We start from the raw sequence: 19,543 nt of genomic DNA, 5'->3' as shown, positions 1-19,543 counted from the left end.
AAGGGAATTTTCTAAGGACAGGTTGTGAAGGCTGAGACTGCGAGGATGTGGGGATGGAAAGGAGAAAGGAATGCCAGAGATGATGGCTTAAGTGGGACAAGTCAAAAGGGGAGCCAAGTGTTGTGGACTTGGGCAACTGGAGGGATAGGAAGGAATTCAGCTCTTCTTCAAGTGACAGTGTTATTCCTTGAGTTGTGTTCAACTCTTTGCAATCTCCTGGACTGTAACCTGCCAAGCTCTGTCCATGGAATTCTTCAGGTAAGAATACTGGAGTATATTGCCATTTCCTTCTCCAAGGGATCTTCCCGACCCAGGGACCAAACCCTGGTCTCCTGCATGGCAGGCAGATTCTTTACCATCTGAGCCACCTGGAAGCCCTCAGCTTTTCCTTTTTAAAAAAATTTTTATCACTCAATTTTATCTGAATGGATTCATTACCCTTAATTCTTATTTTGTAAGATTTTAAGAAATAATCAATCATTTCCTACAGTATTTAATTTAGAGCTTACGTGTGCATGCTCAGTCTTGTCCGATTCTTTGCAGCCCCATGGACTGTAGCCCACCAGTCTCTTCTGTCCATGGGATTTCCCAGGCAAGAATACTGGAGTGGGTTGCCATTTACTTGACCACCTCAGCTCTTCCTAAAGCTCCTGCAAAGGAGTGTCTGGCGGTGCGTTGATCCTTTGAGATGGGGAGGTGGAGCTCTCCTGGGATTTCTGACCTAGGAGTGCCAGATGAATCTTCAAGAGGCCAAGTTATGGAGCTGTGCTCTGAGGATCAGTGAGGCTCTGGACATATCACCATGAAAAGGTTAGCTGGGCACCTGGACACCCCGGCCATGAATTTCATCTTCCTTCATTCATCGAATGCTTACTGAGCTTCTACTCTGTGCCAGGTGTGCTAGGAAACCAATCTGATGACCTCAGAGTGCAAACAGATCTCTATCAGGCAGGCTCAGAGAATCTAGGGTTAAGAAGGAAGCCTAAAAATAAATACAATAAACGGACTTCTCTGGGGGTCCAATGGTTAAGACTCTGCGCCTCCACTGCTGGGGGCCCGGGTTTGATTCCTGGTGGGGGAACAGAGATCCCACATGCCACAAGGCAGGGCTAAAAATAAAAATTAAAGAAAGAAGGAAGCCTATCTGACGACTGCTTCTACCACTGTTATTTCTCTCAGTCTGTTGCAGCGAAATGTTCAAGAAGGGGTAATTGGTTCTGTTTGGGGATCTGGGAAGGCTTCCTGGAGGAGGTGAATTTTCAGCTGAAGCTCTCAGGATGAGAAGAGCTTCCTCTTGTCGTGGGAGTAAAAGGAGGATGTTCTAGGTAAAGGGAACAGTTTCCACCACTGAGCCAGCTGGAGTTTAGACTTCTTCCAGAGCTACTAACACCAGAAAAGCACTGTGTGGGAAATCATTTTTTTCTGCCTCCTGCAGGGGCCGCTGCTGCCCCAGGCTGGGGCTGCCACCTCTGGACTCAGCCAGTCCCTCACGACAAAACTGAGCCTGTCTTTGCTGGGGCGGCGGTGAGGTATAGACACTCTGTACATGTCTCCGTCCAAGGAGTGGGCTCGGGGGCGCCCCCCAAAGCCTGAAGAAACCATCTGAGCTCAGTCAATGGCATTTGGGGGAGGGGTGTAGCAGGTACCGATATTTTTCTGGCTCTGGGTCACCACAAGTTTATTAAAATAAAAGAAACTGTGGGTGAATTCTGCCATCTGTGCTGCCCTCCCCCCCACCAACAACAGAACAGGTCCCAGACTAGACGTGAAGGTTGCTTTAAAAACACCCCAAGGACTTAACTGAAAACCCACACTCTCATGCCTCTGGGGTTTAAGATCTTTGAATCCATTTCTTAGCATCTCTCCTTGGGAAGGTGGGGTGGGCCGTGATGTGGAGGTGAAGACCCCGGAGTCTGCTCCATGGGACTGAAAGTCTCCCCCCGCTCCATTCTAGAATCCCCCCGCGGGGCTCTTTGCCAAGAGCCCCCGTGAGCCATGGCCTCAGAGGGCAGCGGTGATTTTTTTCACATAAATATATCGCACTTAAATGAGTTTAGACAGCATGACATCAGAGAGTAATTAAATTGGTTTGGGTTGGAATTCCGTTTCCAATTCCTAAGTTCAGGTTTGTAAAAGATTTTTCTGAGCACCTGCAGGCTTGTGTGTGTGTGTGTGTGTGCGCGCGCGCGCGAGTGTGTGTAAGTATTTTCACTGGAAGCGATTCAAAAGTTAGCAGCATTACGCCATTCTTCCTTCTTGGAAAAATCCCTGAGCCTTATACAAGCCTCCTTCAGGCCCTCAGTCAGTTGTGCAGGAGAAAGGGGGCGGTCGGCTTTCTCCTTTCAAGAACGAGTTATTTTCAGCTGCTGACTGGAGACGGTGCACGTCTGGATAGGAGAGCATTTCCACTATGGGACTGGATACAAACACACACCCGGCAGACTTCAAGAGTCTCAGACTGAGGAGAAAGCCCTTCCTTCTGCTGCTACTGCTGCTGCCGCTGCTTTTGAGGGTCCGCTCCTTTCATGGTTTTTCCTGCCAAACCAGAGGCACCTTCGCTGCAGCCGCTGTTCTCTTGGGCGTCATTCAGCGGCTGGCCAGAGGATGAGACTCCCCAAACTCCTCACTCTCTTACTTTGGCACCTGGCTTGGCTGGACCTGGAATTCATCTGCACTGTGTTGGGTGCCCCTGACTTGGGCCAGAGACCCCAGGGGGCCAGGCCAGGACTGGCCAAAGCAGAAGCCAAGGAGAGACCCCCTCTGGCCCAGAACACCTTCAGGCCAGGGGGTCACAGCTACGGTGGGGGGGCCACCAATGCCAGGGCCAAGGGGGGCACCGGGCAGACAGGAGGCCTGACACAGCCCAAGAAGGATGAACCCAAAAAGCTGCCCCCCAGATCGGGTGGCCCTGAACCCAAGCCAGGACACCCTCCCCAGACAAGGCAGGGGGCCACACGGACGGTGACCCCAAAAGGACAGCTTCTTGGGGGGAAGGCACCCCCAAAGGCAGGCTCTGCCCCCAGTCCCTTCCTGCTGAAGAAGGCCAGGGAGCCTGGGTCCCCGCGTGAGCCCAAGGAGCCATTCCGCCCGCCCCCCATCACGCCCCACGAGTACATGCTCTCGCTATACAGGACGCTGTCCGATGCTGACAGAAAGGGAGGCAACAGCAGCGTGAAGTTGGAGGCTGGCCTGGCCAACACCATCACCAGCTTTATTGACAAAGGGCAAGGTGAGGGGGCGGGGTGGCCGGGGCACGGCACAGAGGGAGGGGCATCTGCATGCATGGAGGGGGCTTTAGAGCCCAGACACTGCACTGGGGGGAGACGGTGTGTGCTTCTAGCCCGGGGCGGTATCTGGGATTAACCTCACCCAGACCAGGTCCCAGGATGCTGGCATGTCAGAGCCGGAGGGCACCTGGGGAATCCCCAAGTGCGATTCCTGCAAGATGTGGAGCAGATTCCTGAAGCCTGGGAAGGAGACAAGCCCTGCCGGTTGGTGGCAGAATTGAGGACCAGCCTTTTAAACTCTTAATTACCAGGCCACGCTCTGTTCTTATTGAGTTGGTCAGACTTTCTAGGCTGCATGGGGTTGTAGGTTTTCTTGGATGGCAAGAGAGAAACAAATCTCAGATACCCACGGTTCTGCCACTTTCCCTTCAGGCAAGGGGGCAGAGAAGGTAAGATAGGTGAAGGCAGGAAATGAGGCATTTTGGAGTCCTGGAATGCTCTTCAGATATATGGGGTGGAGTGGACAACAGACCTAGGGTCTAACTCACAGTGTGACCTTGGGAAAGCCCCTTCTCCCTTTGGGGCCTCAGTTTCCCCATCAGTACAACTCTGTGGAGGTTGGATGGGGTGACTTCTGAGAGCCCTTCCTATATGAGAACTTTATGTCCTGCCCTAGACACAGATCATTTTTATCATGAACCCAGGAGACAATCTGCTCCCCTCACTTCGCATTCTGCCCTCCTAGCATCACTGTCTAGGCTTGTCCCCTCAACTTGCCATGTGACTTCAGCAAGTCCTTTCCCCTTTCAGGGCCTGAGTTTATCCATAAGAGTGGAGAGGGAGGTTGACCTGATGGCTAGGGTTGCTGGCAGCTGTGCTCTGGTTCTGGGAGTCTCAGGACTTTGGCTGGCAGGGTGGGGGAGGGGTCAGAGAGGGGAAGAGGCTCCTCATTAGAGCTGGCCGGTGGGGGAGTGACAGAGGGCGGGGGAGGCACAGAGGCAGCGGGTCTGGCTGAGGTGGGGGAGGTGGTCTGGCTGCCTGCCCAGCCAGAGAAAGCTGTGACCCCTCGGGGAATCATAAAGTAAGTCCTTGTGCCCCCCAGCTCTAAGGGAGCTTGGAGAGGGAGAGATGGGGAGTTTAAAGGCCTAATTAGTCACCTTCTAGAGCAATATTATGAATGCTTCCCAATGGCAAATTGGTATTTAGGAAGGAGGGCGTGCTGATTCAGACATACCACTGAGGTTCTTGTACACACGCAGAGCCTTATGTTTGTACATACATGGTGAGTCACACACACATACACAATGTGCACACACACACCTGACATACACACACAGAACTTTCTTACATATATACAGACACATATATTGGGTTAGCCAAAAAGTTCATTTGGGGTTTTCTGTACAATATAATAGAAGAAATTGAAAGAACTTTTTGGCCAACCCAATACATACATACCCTTCAAATAGTCACGCAAGCCCAATCATACATGCATATAACATGTCACTCAAATGTACAATACTTTCCATACTCACATGTGGATTCAGTCATACATATACACACACAAACTGTCATTCACACACACACACTCACACACCTAGAAGAGTAAGAAACATACACCACAAATCATTAAATAGCCAGGAAAACTGGATCATAGACCAGTTTGGCCATTAACTCGCTGTGTGACCTTAGGCAAGTCACTCTCCCTCCCTGTGCTTCATCTGTGAAACAAGAGCAGTAAGATCTTCTTTAAGGCATAGTATAGTAGAAGCAGCTCAGGATCAGGTATAAAAAGTTCTAGGCTGGAGTTCCAACCCTGCTTTTTGCCAGCTGGGTGACCTTGAGCAAGTTACCTAACTTCTCTGAGCCTCAGGTTCCTCCTCTGGAAAAACAGGGGTCATTATAATGCCCACCCTGCCTCTCTTACCAAAGAGATATCATATTGGATAACAGATGGGAGAGAGACAGGCAGAAGGCAGTTCTAAGGCTGATGGGCCTCTGTTACGTGAGTCATTGATACAGACACCCAGAATCACTCAAATCCCCCACAGTCACATCCATAGATCAACAGCCCTACTTAGTTGACTGTGTGGGAAGCTCCCTTATTTTGGAAAAGGCTCTCCATGATTTGGGTCTTGGCCTCTGTCAGAATGGGGAAGAGGTTAAAGAGAGCTCTCTTGGGGGAGAAGAGCTGTGGCATTCCCCTGAGGCTGCGTGGTGACCGGCTCCCTTGGTGAGGCTGCAGGCAATGACTTCTGGGTGTTCTCTCTAGATGACCGAGGTCCCGTGGTCAGGAAGCAGAGGTACGTGTTTGATATTAGCGCCCTGGAGAAGGATGGGCTACTAGGGGCTGAGCTGCGGATCTTGCGGAAGAAGCCCTTGGACGCGGCCAAGCCAGTGGCCCCCGGCAGCGGGCGGGCTGCCCAGCTGAAGCTGTCCAGTTGCCCCAGCGGCCGGCAGCCGGCAGCCTTGCTGGATGTGCGATCTGTGCCAGGCCTGGACGGCTCTGGCTGGGAGGTGTTCGACATCTGGAAGCTCTTCCGAAACTTTAAGAACTCAGCCCAGCTGTGTTTGGAGCTGGAGGCCTGGGAACGGGGCCGGGCCATGGACCTCCGTGGCCTGGGCTTTGACCGCACCGCCCGGCAGGTCCACGAGAAGGCCCTGTTCCTGGTGTTTGGCCGCACCAAGAAACGGGACCTATTCTTCAATGAGATCAAGGCCCGCTCCGGCCAGGATGATAAGACGGTGTATGAGTACCTGTTCAGCCAGCGGCGAAAGCGGCGGGCCCCCCTGGCCACGCGCCAGGGCAAGCGACCCAGCAAGAACCCCAAGGCCCGCTGCAGTCGGAAGGCACTGCACGTCAACTTCAAGGACATGGGCTGGGATGACTGGATTATCGCGCCCCTGGAGTATGAGGCTTTCCACTGCGAGGGGCTGTGTGAGTTTCCCTTGCGCTCCCACCTGGAGCCCACGAACCATGCGGTCATCCAGACCCTGATGAACTCCATGGACCCTGAGTCCACGCCGCCCACCTGCTGTGTGCCCACAAGGCTGAGTCCCATCAGTATCCTCTTCATCGACTCAGCCAACAATGTGGTCTATAAGCAGTATGAGGACATGGTCGTGGAGTCTTGTGGCTGCAGGTAGCAACACTGGCCTCTGTCTTCCGGGGGGAATGTCCCCAGGATGCTGGTCACCAGAGCCCCTCCCCGTGCTCCTGGAATCACAGGGGGATCCGGAAGCTACAGCCAGGAGCATCTACGCAGCCCCCATGAAAGGGGATGCCAACAGCCTTGCTCAGTTGCTAAAGATCCCTTTCTATCCACGAGTCCCCCTGTCTGGGGATTTCTGCCTTCTGCTTCTCTGATTGGCAGACACAGGCCCAGGGAGACAGACTCGGAATGGGACTGAGACCCAGGGGACCTTGTTTTCCAATGAGACCCAGCCCATGAGCTCTCCTTACCTGGGCCTTCTCGACCTTGGCACTCTTTAGGGAGGCCTCTCCTTGGGAGACCCACAGGTGCCATCTCCCCCTTGAATCACTCTTGTACCTGGTGATTTTCTGCCCCTGGGGGCAGATGGATGCTAATTGGGCAGGGGTGGGAAAGAAGGGGAGCGGGCTTGGACAGGGTGAGGAGTGGGAGGCTGTTAGACTGTTAGATTTAAATGTACATTGATGAGATAAAAAGCAAAACTGTGCCTAAAACTGTGGCAGATTTCTTGTCTACGTTGGGGGACCCAGCAACCCTTCAAAGAAGACTGACCCAGAGAGGGGACGTGGGCTGCCTGAAGCAGAATGGGACAGAGAGCACAGGCTGAGCTGGGCCAGGGTTTCACCTCTCACCCCATTCCCGGTTTTCGCCGAGAGCTCTGTCTACTCCGCCGGGGCCTGGCAACAGAGGTCGGTTTCCTTTTCGACATTCCTTAGTCAAGTTTGTTGTCTCCAAAATGAATCCCTAAGTGGGAGGGAACTTGAGGATTTAATTTCCCCTAAAATCATCCCCATTTCATACTCACCCCCCAGCTCATACTCACAGAATCCACTGGTCACCAGTTAAAGGGGCCCTTGACCTTATCTTCATCCTTTGTCACTGATCACTGTTCCATGCGATCTTGCCTGCGGCCCTGCTACCCTCCAGTTTGGCACCCCTTCCACCCCTTTATCCCAACTCTAGAAACAACTGGAGCCCCTCCCCTTTCCACTATACAGGATATAGATACATAATTATCCATTAGACAAGTAAGCTTCCCACTGAACTTACTGACCTTAGACAGACCAATGCCAGACACAGCCTGACAGTGTTTCTTTCTGGGGCTTGGCCCAGAGTCAAGACCCACTTTCCTTCTCCACTAGAACCTCTGGGGCGGAGCAAGGCGTGAACACTTGGGAGGGGAGCAGGGTCCTCCAGTAGGGAAATGTGGGCACCTGAGTCCTCATTCTAAGGGCTTGGGACCAGGTTCTGCCTGGCTGAGGAAGGGGAGGACCAGAAGAGGAGAACCCAGACTTCTGCTTCCCACCCAGGGGGCCTCAAAATTTTCCCCACCCCTCTCCAGCTGGGGCTTTGATTCCCAGGGCTCCTAGCCAAAGCTGTTTCAACAGTAAGGATGCTTGCCCAGCTCTGGGCAGATCCTGTGTCCCTTCCCTCAAGGCCTGAAACCTGGGTTGACAGATCCTGAAGCAAGAGCCCAGGGCGGGGATGAGGGGGTGGGCAGTGTACCTTCGAGCTGCCTCCCTGGCTTGGAGGCCATTCCCTGTCCCTGAGAGGCCAGCCTGAGCCTGGAGCCTAGCCCTCCCTGGCTGGGTTTCGTTGTGTTTGGCTGGGGGGCAGGCCTGCAAGCTCTGGAAGTAAACAAAGGAGCTGCCACGGCAGACAGAGTTCTGGTGTATGTGAGAGGAGAGTGAGCCTGGAAAGGAGGTGCCGGGGAGGCCATGCGGTGGGCTGGGGACACAGAGAGAGCAGTGTAGAAGCAGGGTGGCTGGAGACTCAAGGGCAGAGAGGCAGGGCCCTGATTTCCAGGACAGTATACCCCTAGTTTCTTGGAAAGTCTAACAGATCAGAGGTCTTCCTGCCTTACCCCTCTCAGAGAGACTCATGGCATCTCAGCCATGGTGCTCTTCCTGCTGAAGGCCTGGGCATTGATTTGACTGTTGTGGCCCTGGCTTTATACTCTGGGAGCTTCCTCTTCCACCTCCACCTATCCTAGAATTCTCTTCCACAAAAGAACCAATCAGCTGGTGTACATTTCCCAACTAGACGGTTGTTCAGTTGCTCAGTCGTGTCTGACTCTGCAACCCCATGGACAGCAGCACACCAGGTTTCCCTGTCCTTCATCATCTCTCAGAGCTTGCTCAAACTCATGTCCATTGAGTTGATGATGCCATCCAACCATCTCATTCTCTGTTGCCCCCTTCTCCTCCTGCCTTCAATTTTTCCCAGCATCAGGGTCTTTTCCAATGAGTCAGCTCTTCGCATCAGGTGGCCAAAGTATTGGAGCTTCAGCTTCAGCATCAGTCCTTCCAATGAATATTCAGGATTGATTCCTTTAGGATGGACTGGTTTGATCTCCTTGAAGTCTAAGGGGCTCTCAAGAGTCTTCAACACCACAGTTCAAAAGCATCAGTTCTTCGACGCTCAGCCTTCTTTATGGTCCAACTCTCACATCCACACATGACTATTGGAAAAACCATTACTTTGGCTATATGGACCTTTGTTGGCAATGTAATGTCTCTGCTTTTTAATATGCTGTCTAGGTTTGTCATAGCTTTTCTTCCAAGGAGCAAGCGTCTTTTAATTTCGTGGCTGCAGTAAACATCTGCCGTGATTTTGGAGCCTGAGAAAATAAAGTCTCTCACTGTTTCCATTGTTTCCCCATCTATTTGCCATGTAGTGATGGGACTGGATGTTATGAGCCAATTAGAGATAACTGGGTGGAAACAGCCCTTCCATCCTAACCATCTGATTTATTGAACTGCCTCCTCGGACATATATGGCTGCCAGGCACCCACTTCCAGTCCCAATCATAACAGGCTGCATACTTGTACAGGATATTCTTGAGCCAAAGGGTACAAGAATTATATCATTCTTTAGAGTTCACAAACACTCTGAGCCATGCTGTTGCAGCACTGTTGGGCTCAAAGGGCAGCCCAGTTTCAAATTTCAAGATTTTGTTACTCCAAATTACAGGCCTTGGGCAAGTAGCCTAATTCCACCAACCTTGATTTCCTCTTTGGTGAAAAAGAAAAGAGCGGGGAAGGGTAAAACAATATACCTGTTTCATAGGGCTAACTGTTAGGATATGAAAGACACTCAATACAGTAGCTGGCACCGAGGTGGGATGCCACAATATCGGCTGTTATCATTAGTGTGCCTCAGACAGTCTTGTGAAGCAGGCAGGGCAATGAATGTTACTCCTTATGCTCAGTCGTTCAGTCGTGTCTGACTCTTCACAACCCCATAGACTGTAGCCTGCCAGGCTCCTCTGTCCATGGGATTTTTCAACCAAGAAAACTGGAGCAGGTTGCCATTTTCTACTCCAGGGGATCTTCCCGACCCAAGAATCAAACCTGCATCTCTTGTGTCTCCTGCATTGGCAGGCGGATTCTTTATCATTGTGCCACCTGGGAAGCCCCCGTACTACACTTGATCTTAGCCACCTCCATTTTTACAGAGGAGAAACTGACAAACCAGAGAAGTAACGGCAGGTCTCTGTATACTTTGCATCATTTTTGCTACTTTTCTGGACATCCAGTTCCACTGACCCCGATCTTGGAAGTTAATCGAATTATCTTCCTGGCATTTGGCTTCCTGGTCTCAAAAGTATCTCCTTAGGGACAAAGCTTGTTGTTAGTTCCTAGGGAGAAATAGCTAAGCATATAGCTTAGGACAGGGAAAATGGAAGGCCCATAGGGGAGGAAAGAGGTGAGACCCCCAGCCCTCTGATGCCATCTCTTGGCTCTTTCCACATCCCTGTGCCCCAGGGCCACAACAAGCTGGAGAATCAGCTTTTCTAGAACTTAGAACACACAACCGTGGTAAGTCTCTTAGACTTCACTTGGCTTCACAATTGGTTCTTCTGATCTGAATATGGATGTGAGGAAGCAGAGTAGTCATATACATTAAGAGTCAGGCAGATCTGGGTTCCAGTTCTGGTTTTACCATTTTCTAGCTGAATGACTTTGAGCAAGTTATTTAACTTCTCTGAGCCTCAGTTTTCCTAACTGTAAAAGAGGGATAATAATATCAAATTTAGGGGGCTTCCCTAGTGGCTCCATGGTAAAGAATCTGCCTGTCAATGCAGAAGACACTGGTTCGATCCCTGGTCCAGGAGGATCCCACATGCTGTGGAGCAACTAAGCCTGTACACTACAACTATTGAGTCTGCACTCTGGAGCCTGGGGGCTACAACTACTGAAGCCCTCGCACTCTAAAGTCTGTACTCTGAAACAAGAGACGCCACCACAGTGAGAAGCCGGGGCATCATCACTAGAGAGTAGCCTCCACTTGCTGAAACGAGAGAAAAGCCCGTGCAGCAATGAAGACCCAGGACAGCCAAAAATAAATAAAATTATTTTAAAAAATATCAAATTTAATGGGCCTTTGATTCAGGAAAGGGGCTATCCATTCATTCCATACATCTTTGATCCATCTATTCATTTATCAACCCATAAATATTTATTGAGGGTCTGCTGTGACCCAAAACTGTGCTCAGTGTTGGGATAATAATAACTACAATATTTATTGAGGATTGATTATGTACCAAGTACTGTCCTTAGCACTTTACATGAAGTCTCTTATCTTAACAATGCTCATGCCCTCAAGTTCCATGCATGAATGAAAGAGAAGATAAAGATCCCAAAGGATGCTAGAATGGTAAGATAATATACTGAGTCAAAGGAAATGAAATAAGACAGGGGGAAAAGTCAAGTTATGCATCAGAATGCATGAAGCCAACTATACATGTACAAGAATTGAAATGTGATTTCACAGTTTCTGATGGGAAAGAGACAGTGCAGTAGGTAGCCACGAATTCGGTAGAATCAGTTGAATATAACGTGGGTTCAGTTCAGTTCAGTTCAGTCGCTCAGTCGTGTCCGACTCTTTGCCACCCTGTGAATCGCAGCACGCCAGGCCTCCCTGTCCATCACCAACTCCTGGAGTTTACTCAAACTCATGCCCCTCAAGTCAGTGATGCCATCCAGCCATCTCATCCTCTGTCGTCCACTTCTCCTCCTGCCCCCAACCCCTCCCAGCATCAGGGTCTTTTCCAATGAGTCAACTCTTCACATGAGGTGGCCAAAGTATTGGAGTTTCAGCTTCAGCATAATGTGGGTGCCTAAGTGCAAATACAAGTGTGGGCTTCATTAATAGACATGCACTGTACAAAACCCAGGGGAACTGTGGTTCTGCTCTGCTAGCAGGACTTGGGGAGTGTTGGGATGGTTAGTGTGGGGGAGAAGCAGAGCCAAGGATGAATCCTGTGGTTTTTAGCTTGGGAAACTGAGGGGACGGTGTGCCACTCAACAACAATGAAAAGAAAGAATATGGAAGGAGGAACAGATTTTGAGAGGAAGATGATGGGGTCAGTTTTAAACATGTCAAGTTTGAAGAAATTTTACAAGATTGGCTTTAAAACAGCCGTTGGAAAAAGAGCAATTCTTCCATGAAATGATATGTAGAAGAAAGGACATGCATGTGATACACACGGGTTTGTGAGCTGGGTGGTAGGAAGCTGAGTTTCTTTCTGTTGGCTTCTAATTTTAATTTTCTCTGTGAAGCAGGAGGTGAGGCTAACTGTTTACAGACAGTAGGAAGGGGTCAGAGTCAAGGAATGTGAAACAAGTTCCTGGTATGGGTTAAACGGTGTCCCTCAAAAAAATATGTTAAGTGGGACTTCCCAGTGGTCTAGTGGTTAAGACTGCACACTTCCAATGCAGGGAGCTTGGGTCTGACCCCTGGTTGGGGAACTAAGATCCCACGTGTCATGCGTCAAGACTGAAAAAAATTTTAAATATATGTTAAAGTCCAACCTTCCTGCTCCTAATATGTGAATATAACCTTATCTGGAAAAAGGATCTTCACAGATGTAATCAAGTTAAGATCATCAGCATGGGCTCTAATCCAACACGACTGGAGTACTTATAAGATGTGGGGCTTCCCTGGTGGCTCAGTGATAAAAGAATCTTCTTGCAATGCAGGAGGTGTGGATTCTATCCCTGGGTCGGGAAGATCCCCTGGAGGAGGAACCGGCAACCCGTTCCAGTATTCTTGCCTGGAAAATCCCATGGACAGTGGAGACTGGAGGGCTACAGTCCATATGGGTCACAAGAGTTGGACACAACTGAGCAACTGAGCAGGCACGCACACATTTACAAGATGAGAAGAGTCACAGAGACAGAAACAGAAGGAGAAGAAAGCCATATGATGACAGAGATTGGAGTTTTGCAAGCTGTAAACCAAGAAACACCAAGGATCGAGAGTTCCCTGATGGCCTAGTGGTTAGGATTTGGTGCTTTCACTGTAGAGGCTTAGGTTCATTGGATCCCTGGTTGGAGACTGTCAGGCATGCAGTGCCGTGCAACCAAAGTATAAAAACAAACACCCCCCCCCCCACCAAAAAAAAAAAACAACCCACCAAGGATTTATAGCAATGACCAGCAGCTAGGAAGAGTCAAGGAAAGATCCCCTAGAGCTTTCAGATAGAATGTGGTCCTGCCAACACCTTGATTTTGGACTTCTAGGCTCCAGAACTGGGAGACAATACATTTCCGTTGTTTTAAGTCACCTGGTGTGTGTGTGTGTTTGCTATGGCAGCCTTAGGAATCTAATACAGTGTTATTAATAAACAGTAGTTTCGGAGAAAAGAGAGTTAAGCATAATAAAGGTTGGTATCCATATTTGGTGGTATCAATAGGCTCTTTGCATGGTTTTCTCCAGTAGAACTTAATAATCTAGATGCAGGCACGGAACAACAATTAGAGGCAGGAAGTCTCTTTAGGTGGGGTGGGGAAAAAGACTTTTGAGCAAGGGAGTTACCCTGGCAAGAGACAATTAGGCAATTGAAGTGACAGACTATACCATGTAAGCTAGATAGGAGGAAAGAGGGGAGAAAGTTGACAGACTCCTGTGTAAAGAGAAGAGATAAAAAGCCTGGAGGTCTTAGTGGGGTAGAATGACAAATGTACTAGGAATGAATGGATGCTTAAAGAATAGTATGATGAGAAAATTCCTTGGTGATACAATGGTTAGAACTCTGTACTTCTACTGCAGGGGGCATAGGTTCAATATCTGGTCAGGGAACTAAGATCCCACAAGCCACATGGCATGGCCAAAAAAATAGTGGTGAGAATCCAGAATGGCATAAATTTAAAATTTCATAATTAATTCTGGTGGTGAAGTTCAGGAATTGGCCATGGCATTGGGCAGCTGGACACTTCACAGAAATGGATCATACTCATACAATACCCTTTAGTGACTGACTTCTTTCACTTAGCACAATGTTTTCAAGGGTCATCCATATTGAAGTATATCAGTAGTTCATTCCTTGTCGTTGCTGAGTAATAATCCATTTTCTGGATATACCACATTTTACTTAACCATTTCATCAGCTGAAGGATATTTAGGTTGTTTTTGGCTACTTTGAATAATTTTGTAATGAACATAAATATGCAAGTTATTGTGTGGACATATGTTTTCCATCCCATCTGTCCTAAGTTGCTTCAGTCGTGTCTAACTCTTTGCAACCCCATGGACTGTAGCACGCCAGGTTCCTCTGTCCATGGGATTCTCCAGTCAAGAATACTGGAGTGGATTGCCATTTCTCTCTCCAGGGGATCTTCCTGACCCAGGGATTGAACCCATGTTTCTTATGTCTCCTGGATTGGCAGGTGGGTTCTTTACCACTAGCATCACCCATATGTTTTAATTTCTCTTAAATATATGCCCAAGAATCATAAGTCTATGTTTCTAATTTACAGGAACTGTTTTCCAAAGCAGCTGTATAGTTTTACAACCCCATGCATGAGTTATCCAGTTTTTCACATCCTTGCCAGTACCTGTATTATTCTATCTGCTTGATTATAGCCACTTGGTGCGATGCGAAATGGTATCTCATTATGTTGTGTGTATGTGTTTCCCTAATGACTAATGATGTTGATCATCTTTTCATTAGCTTATTGATCATTTGTGTATCTTCCTTGCAGAAATGTCTGTTCAAATCTTTTATTCATTTTTGACTGGGTGTTTATTTATTTTTTTTATTATTGAGTTATAGAGCTCTTTGTATATTCTGGATACAAATCCTTTATCGGTAGGTGATTTGCAAACATTTTCTCCTAATTTGTATCTTTTCACTTTCTTGATGGTACCTTTTGCCATGAAAAGTTTAAATTTTCATTTAGTTCAATTTACCTAGTTTTTCTTTTGTTATTTGTGCTTTGGACATTGTATTTAAGAAGGTTTAAAAAAAAAACAAAAAAAAAACAAAAAAAAAAAAAGAGAAGGTTTTGCCTAAAACAAAGTCACAAAGACTTACTCTCATGCTTTATAGTTTAGTTTTTACATTTATATCTATGATTCATTTTGAGTTAATTTTCCATATGGTGTGAGATAGGAATAAAATGCCATCCTTTGGTATTGTCTTTAACAATTGTTGTGAGTATGTATTATACTTTCACAATCATAATATGTTAAGGGCAAAGACCAAGTTTCACTTCTTTGTATTTCCCATAAAACCAACAAGTAAATTTTTTTTTTGACAGAAGATTTTAAGAGTGGTTTGGATATTTTTCTTTCAATTTTAAAGGTAATTATATAGATACAGTACAAAGTCCAAACAAGACAAAAGGATATAGGTGGAAAAAATATGTCTGTCTCCCTTCCAGACCTAACATCCTAGTCCCCTAACCCTCTTCCTCAGAATCAGGCACTATAACCACCACTACAAGTTTCTTGTGTATCCTTCCAGTGATTTTTTTTACAGCTATAATAACACACAGAATAGAATCTAAAGTCTTTATCATGGTCAACAAGGTCCCCCATGATCTGGCTCCTAGGACCATCTCGTCAACCTCATCTCTTATCATACTCTTCCTTATTCATTTGACTCCAGCCAATGATAAGCTCCTTTTTCTTCCTTGGAAGCATCAAGCATTCTCTCATGTTGGGACCTTTATACTTGCTGTTCTCTCTGCCCAGCATGTTCTTTTACATGGGTCACTCTAATGAAATATCATTTCATTCATATTTTGATCAAATTCAATATGGCCTTATTGGATCATTCTATCTAAAATAGCACCCTATTATAACTTGTTCCTACCCTTCTTAGCAGTTACCATACCTGACATTATATTTATTTGCTTATTGCTTGTCTTTCTCCACTGAAATATAATCTCCATGAGGGCAGGAACTTTGTTTTATTCTCTCTTGTATCTTCAGAATCTAGGTCTGAGTCTGGATCATGGTAAATGCTCAGCACATATATATTTGTAATGTATGATTTAAAAAAAAAACATATTTATTTATTTGGCTGTCCTGGGTCTTTGTTGTGGCACAAGAGATCTTTAGCTGTGGCATGTGGGATTAAGTTCCCTGACCAGGGATTGAATCTGGGTCCCCCGCATTGGGATTTCCTTATTTGAGTTCAAAATCTGTCGTAAAGCAGCAGACACAATTCTCAACGTCAACAACACATTGGCCCAGGAACTGCTAATGAACATACAGTGCAGTGGTGCTTCACGAAGTTTTGCAAGGGAGACGAGAGACTTGAAGATGAGGAGTGCAGTGGCGAGTCATCGGAAGTTGACAACAACCAGCTAAGAGCATCATTGAAGCTGATCCTCTCATAACTACATGAGAAACGGCCGAAGAACTCAATGTCAGCCATTCTATCATTGTTCAGCATTTGAAGCAAATTGGAAAGGTGAAAAAGCACCCTTGGTAAGTGAGTGCTTCATGAGCTGACTGCAAATCAAAAAAATCTTTGTTTTGAAGTGTTGTCTTCTTTTACTCTACGCAACAACAAAGAATCATTTCTTGATCGAATTGTGATGATTGACGAAAAGTGGATTTTATATGACAACTGGTGATGACTGAGCTGGTCCAGCTCAGTGGCTGGACCAAGAAGAAGCTCCAAAGCATTTTCCAAAGCCAAACCTGCACCCCCCCAAAAAGTCACAGTCACTGTTTGGTGGTCTGTTGCTGGTCTGATCCTACAGACCAGCAACTACAGCTTGCTGAATCCCAGTGAAATCACTATATTTGAGAAGCATGCTCAGTAAATCAATGCGATGTACCAAAAACTGCAATGCCTGCAGCCAGCATCGGTCAACAGAATGGGCCCAATTCTTTTCCATGACAACATCAACTGCACGTCATACAACCAACACTTCAAAACTGAACCAATTGTGCTACGAAGTTTTGCCTCATCCGCCGTATTCACCTGACCTCTCACCAACTGACTACCACTTCCTTCAACTATCTTGACAACTTTTTGCAGGGAAAATGCTTTCATAACCAGCAGGAGGCAGAAAATTTCTGCCTGGCAGGAGAGTTCATTGAATCCCAAGGCACAGAGTTTTACTCTACAGGAATAAATAAACTTATTTCTTATTGGCAAAAATGTATTGATTGTAATGGTTCCCACTTTGATTAATAAAGCTGTGTTTGAGCCTAGTTATATTGATTTAAAAATCACAGTCAGAAACAGCAATTACGTTTGCCACATTAAAAAAAATCTGGAAGGGAATTCAATTTTAGAGAGGGTGGAAAGTTGGGATTCAAGGTGAAGGTAAAAAGGGGCTTTAGCTTTATCTGTAACATGCTAATTTTAAGAAAAGAGAGTTTTAGTATAAATCTGACTTTTAATTTAAAATTAATAGATTAAAATTTATAAAGCAGAGAGTTACAAACTTCAACTAGATCCTCCATATTTCACTGGCCCCTTTTTCTTTTAGTCTCTGTGAAACTTTTCTTCTTCTGAACTACAGTCTCATACCATCTGCCATCCTTTGAGTAGAAAATTCTCCTGCTAAGAGAAAATAGAAGCCATAAGAAAGGAAATTAAATATCAGTCTTTTCTCTTGTCTTCTACATCTTAGTTCATTAACTCTTGTGTGAATTATTTACTTGATCTTAAACCTGGTGGCTCAGACAGTAAAGAATCTGCCTGCTATGTTGGAGATCTGGGTTTGATCCCTGGGTGGCCAAGATCCCTTGGAGAAGGGAACAACTACCCACTCCAGTATTCTTGCCTGGAGAATTCCATGGTCAAAGGAGCCCGGTGAGCTACAGTCTATGTGGTTACAAAGAGTCGGACACAACTGAGTGACTAACACTTTCACTTTTCTTTTTCTTTTTTTTTTTTTACTTTCTTTTTCTTTTCTTTTTTTTTTACTTTCACTTTTCAAACCTGTATAGTTTTTGTATCACATCTGCATCTTTAAACTGATTAACAAGAATATTGCTCTTATCGTTTATAATATGTGATGCCACTTGTCCTAACTTCCCTGTAGGAGAACTTTGTTGTTCTTTAGTAACTAAGTCGTGTCTGATTCTTCGAGATCCCATGGACTGTAGCCCACCAGTCTCTTCTGTCCATGGGATTTCCCAAGCAAGAATACTGCAGTGGGCTGTAATTTCTTTTTCGAGGGAATGTTTCTGACCCAGGGATTGAACTGGAGGCTCCTGCACTGGCAGATGGATTCTTTACACTGAGCCACCAGGGAAGCCTGTAGAAGCACTACACCACTATTTTCAATTCCAAACACATAAACTGCTCACTTGAGTAGAGAAAGCATATCAAGGGTAGTTTCCCGTGTTACTCTCTAGTTTAGCTCCTTGTTTCCTTCATAGCACTTAATGCAATTTTAAACTATTTTATTTTTCTCATTGGCTTACTTTTGTGTGCCCAGCCCTCCCACCACATCTATGAGCTCCAGGACCCAGTATTCACACCTGTCTTAGGTCCAGCACACAGTGAACCGGTCATAGGCCTATAATCAATGGGTCTATATGTTGACAGAATGAAAAGTAAGGAAGTCCTTCAACATTCTGCCCCTCTGCCCCCCATAACCCCAAGAACACTCACACCTTCTCTCCTCTAATATTCCTGGGGTACAATGAATGTAAGAGGTCTTCTGGCTAAAGCCATTCTCTCTCACCTCTGGAGGAAACGTCTTGCATCCTTGCATCGTCTATATCTTCTTCAACTTTACAATAATTTCCTATCAGTACTCAAAGATGCTCCCAATTGCAACCAACCAACCAGAAACCCCTAATATTCCTTTCTCAGGTTTCAAGTCAGCATGTGATCACCCTCTTCCCCTGAATTTCAGGACTCAGCCGTGTCCTATGTCCCTCCTTCTCCTCCGGCTCGTTTCAGGGGGTCTTAAAGTGCTGGGATTTCCCCCAAGATCCTGTAATTTCCAGCCGCTCATGAAAAGGCGGTAATCCTAGTGGGGACAGTTTGGGAAAGAGGAACTCCGACAAGGAAGTGCTGAAGAGTCAGGCGGGTTAAGGAGAGAGCTACGAAAAGCCCGAGGCAGATGTCACAGAGGACTGGTGTCGTGGAGACGACACGGGCCTCTGTGACGCTCCTGACCGAGACTAGACAGAGTGGGAGGCGCGCGTTCGCGTTCCGGCTGTCCAGCCGCGCGCCCGGGCCCTACCTTCTCGTGCACAGCGGGGAAAGCGCGCGCTCTTGCTCCCAGCGGCCTCCGTGCGCCTGCGCGGCGGTTGCCGGGCACCAACCGGCGAAAAGACAACCTCGTGGAGGGGTGGAGGCCGCGGAGATTCCGGAAGCCCATCCTTCACCCGGAAATGGTTGTCGAGAAACATGGCGTTGCTGGTGCGAGTCCTTGTGAGTGAAGGAGTAATTATGTGCGGTCGCCCGCCGGACTCCCGGGTTGGAGTTGGAGAGGGCGGGACGGGAACAGCTGGACGGGAGTGCAGGAGCGGAGCCTGTGTGGTAGCGGGGATACTCGGCCGCTTTCTGCGGGGAAACTGAGGCAGCTACCCACTCCCCCGACCCTCGGTTTTCCCGTGCCTTCCCCGTCTTTGGAGACGGGAGGAGAGTGATTTCAGAGCTAAATTTGAAGAAACTTGCTTTTCCTCGGTCACCAGCCGTGACTTCTTCCCTTCAGGGAGAGAGAGAGATCCGCGTTCTAATTCCTGTTCTGTCACTAATGCACAGGATGACCTTGGGCAAGTCACTTTAGGGCTTCAGAGTCCCTAGGCGCAAACTGAGGACGTAAATCTGCAGGTTCTTCGAATTCTGAGGTCCTCTGGCTTTATCAGAGAGCTAAGTAGATTCATTCTTAA

At 47.3% G+C, this 19,543-nt stretch overlaps 2 protein-coding genes and 1 long non-coding RNA gene across 4 annotated transcripts in view; 2 read left to right on the top strand and 1 right to left on the bottom strand.

Annotated features, from left to right (window-relative positions):
- Positions 1–2,301: 2,301 nt before the first annotated feature.
- Positions 2,302–8,597, top strand: GDF5 (growth differentiation factor 5). The gene is made up of 2 exons (XM_043478762.1): positions 2,302–3,229; positions 5,500–8,597. The coding sequence occupies exons 1-2, from the start codon at positions 2,605–2,607 to the stop codon at positions 6,372–6,374; spliced, it is 1,500 nt and encodes a 499-aa protein (XP_043334697.1). The 5' UTR covers positions 2,302–2,604; the 3' UTR covers positions 6,375–8,597.
- Positions 8,598–17,065: 8,468 nt separating this feature from the next.
- Positions 17,066–18,854, bottom strand: LOC122447967. Of its 2 annotated transcripts, none has more exons than XR_006271465.1 (2): positions 18,385–18,854; positions 17,066–17,252 (listed from the first exon to the last, which is right to left on the bottom strand). It is a non-coding gene; the product is annotated as an uncharacterized LOC122447967 (long non-coding RNA). The 2 variants fall into 2 exon arrangements; XR_006271466.1 differs by having other exon boundaries at positions 17,066–17,249.
- LOC122447966 (ubiquinol-cytochrome-c reductase complex assembly factor 1) overlaps positions 18,842–19,543 on the top strand; it is a 92,698-nt gene continuing 91,996 nt past the window's right edge. Inside the window, exon 1 of the mRNA XM_043478763.1 lies at positions 18,842–19,082. Within this exon, the coding sequence (XP_043334698.1) occupies positions 19,059–19,082 (24 nt within the window). The 5' untranslated portion in view covers positions 18,842–19,058. The remainder of the gene's footprint in view (positions 19,083–19,543) is intronic.

This window comes from Cervus canadensis, chromosome 10 (assembly GCF_019320065.1).
Source record: "Cervus canadensis isolate Bull #8, Minnesota chromosome 10, ASM1932006v1, whole genome shotgun sequence".
Taxonomy (NCBI): domain Eukaryota; kingdom Metazoa; phylum Chordata; class Mammalia; order Artiodactyla; family Cervidae; genus Cervus; species Cervus canadensis.
Note: the sequence above shows the minus strand (reverse complement) of the source record. Positions and strands in the feature narration are given on the sequence as shown.

Bases quoted from the DNA above. Each gene is read 5' to 3' on its own strand.
- GDF5 (XM_043478762.1), top strand. From the start codon at position 2,605: ATGAGACTCCCCAAACTCCTCACTCTCTTACTTTGGCACCTGGCTTGG. The intron at 3,230-5,499 runs GTGAGGGGGCGG...TGTTCTCTCTAG, and splicing joins CTTTATTGACAAAGGGCAAG to ATGACCGAGGTCCCGTGGTC.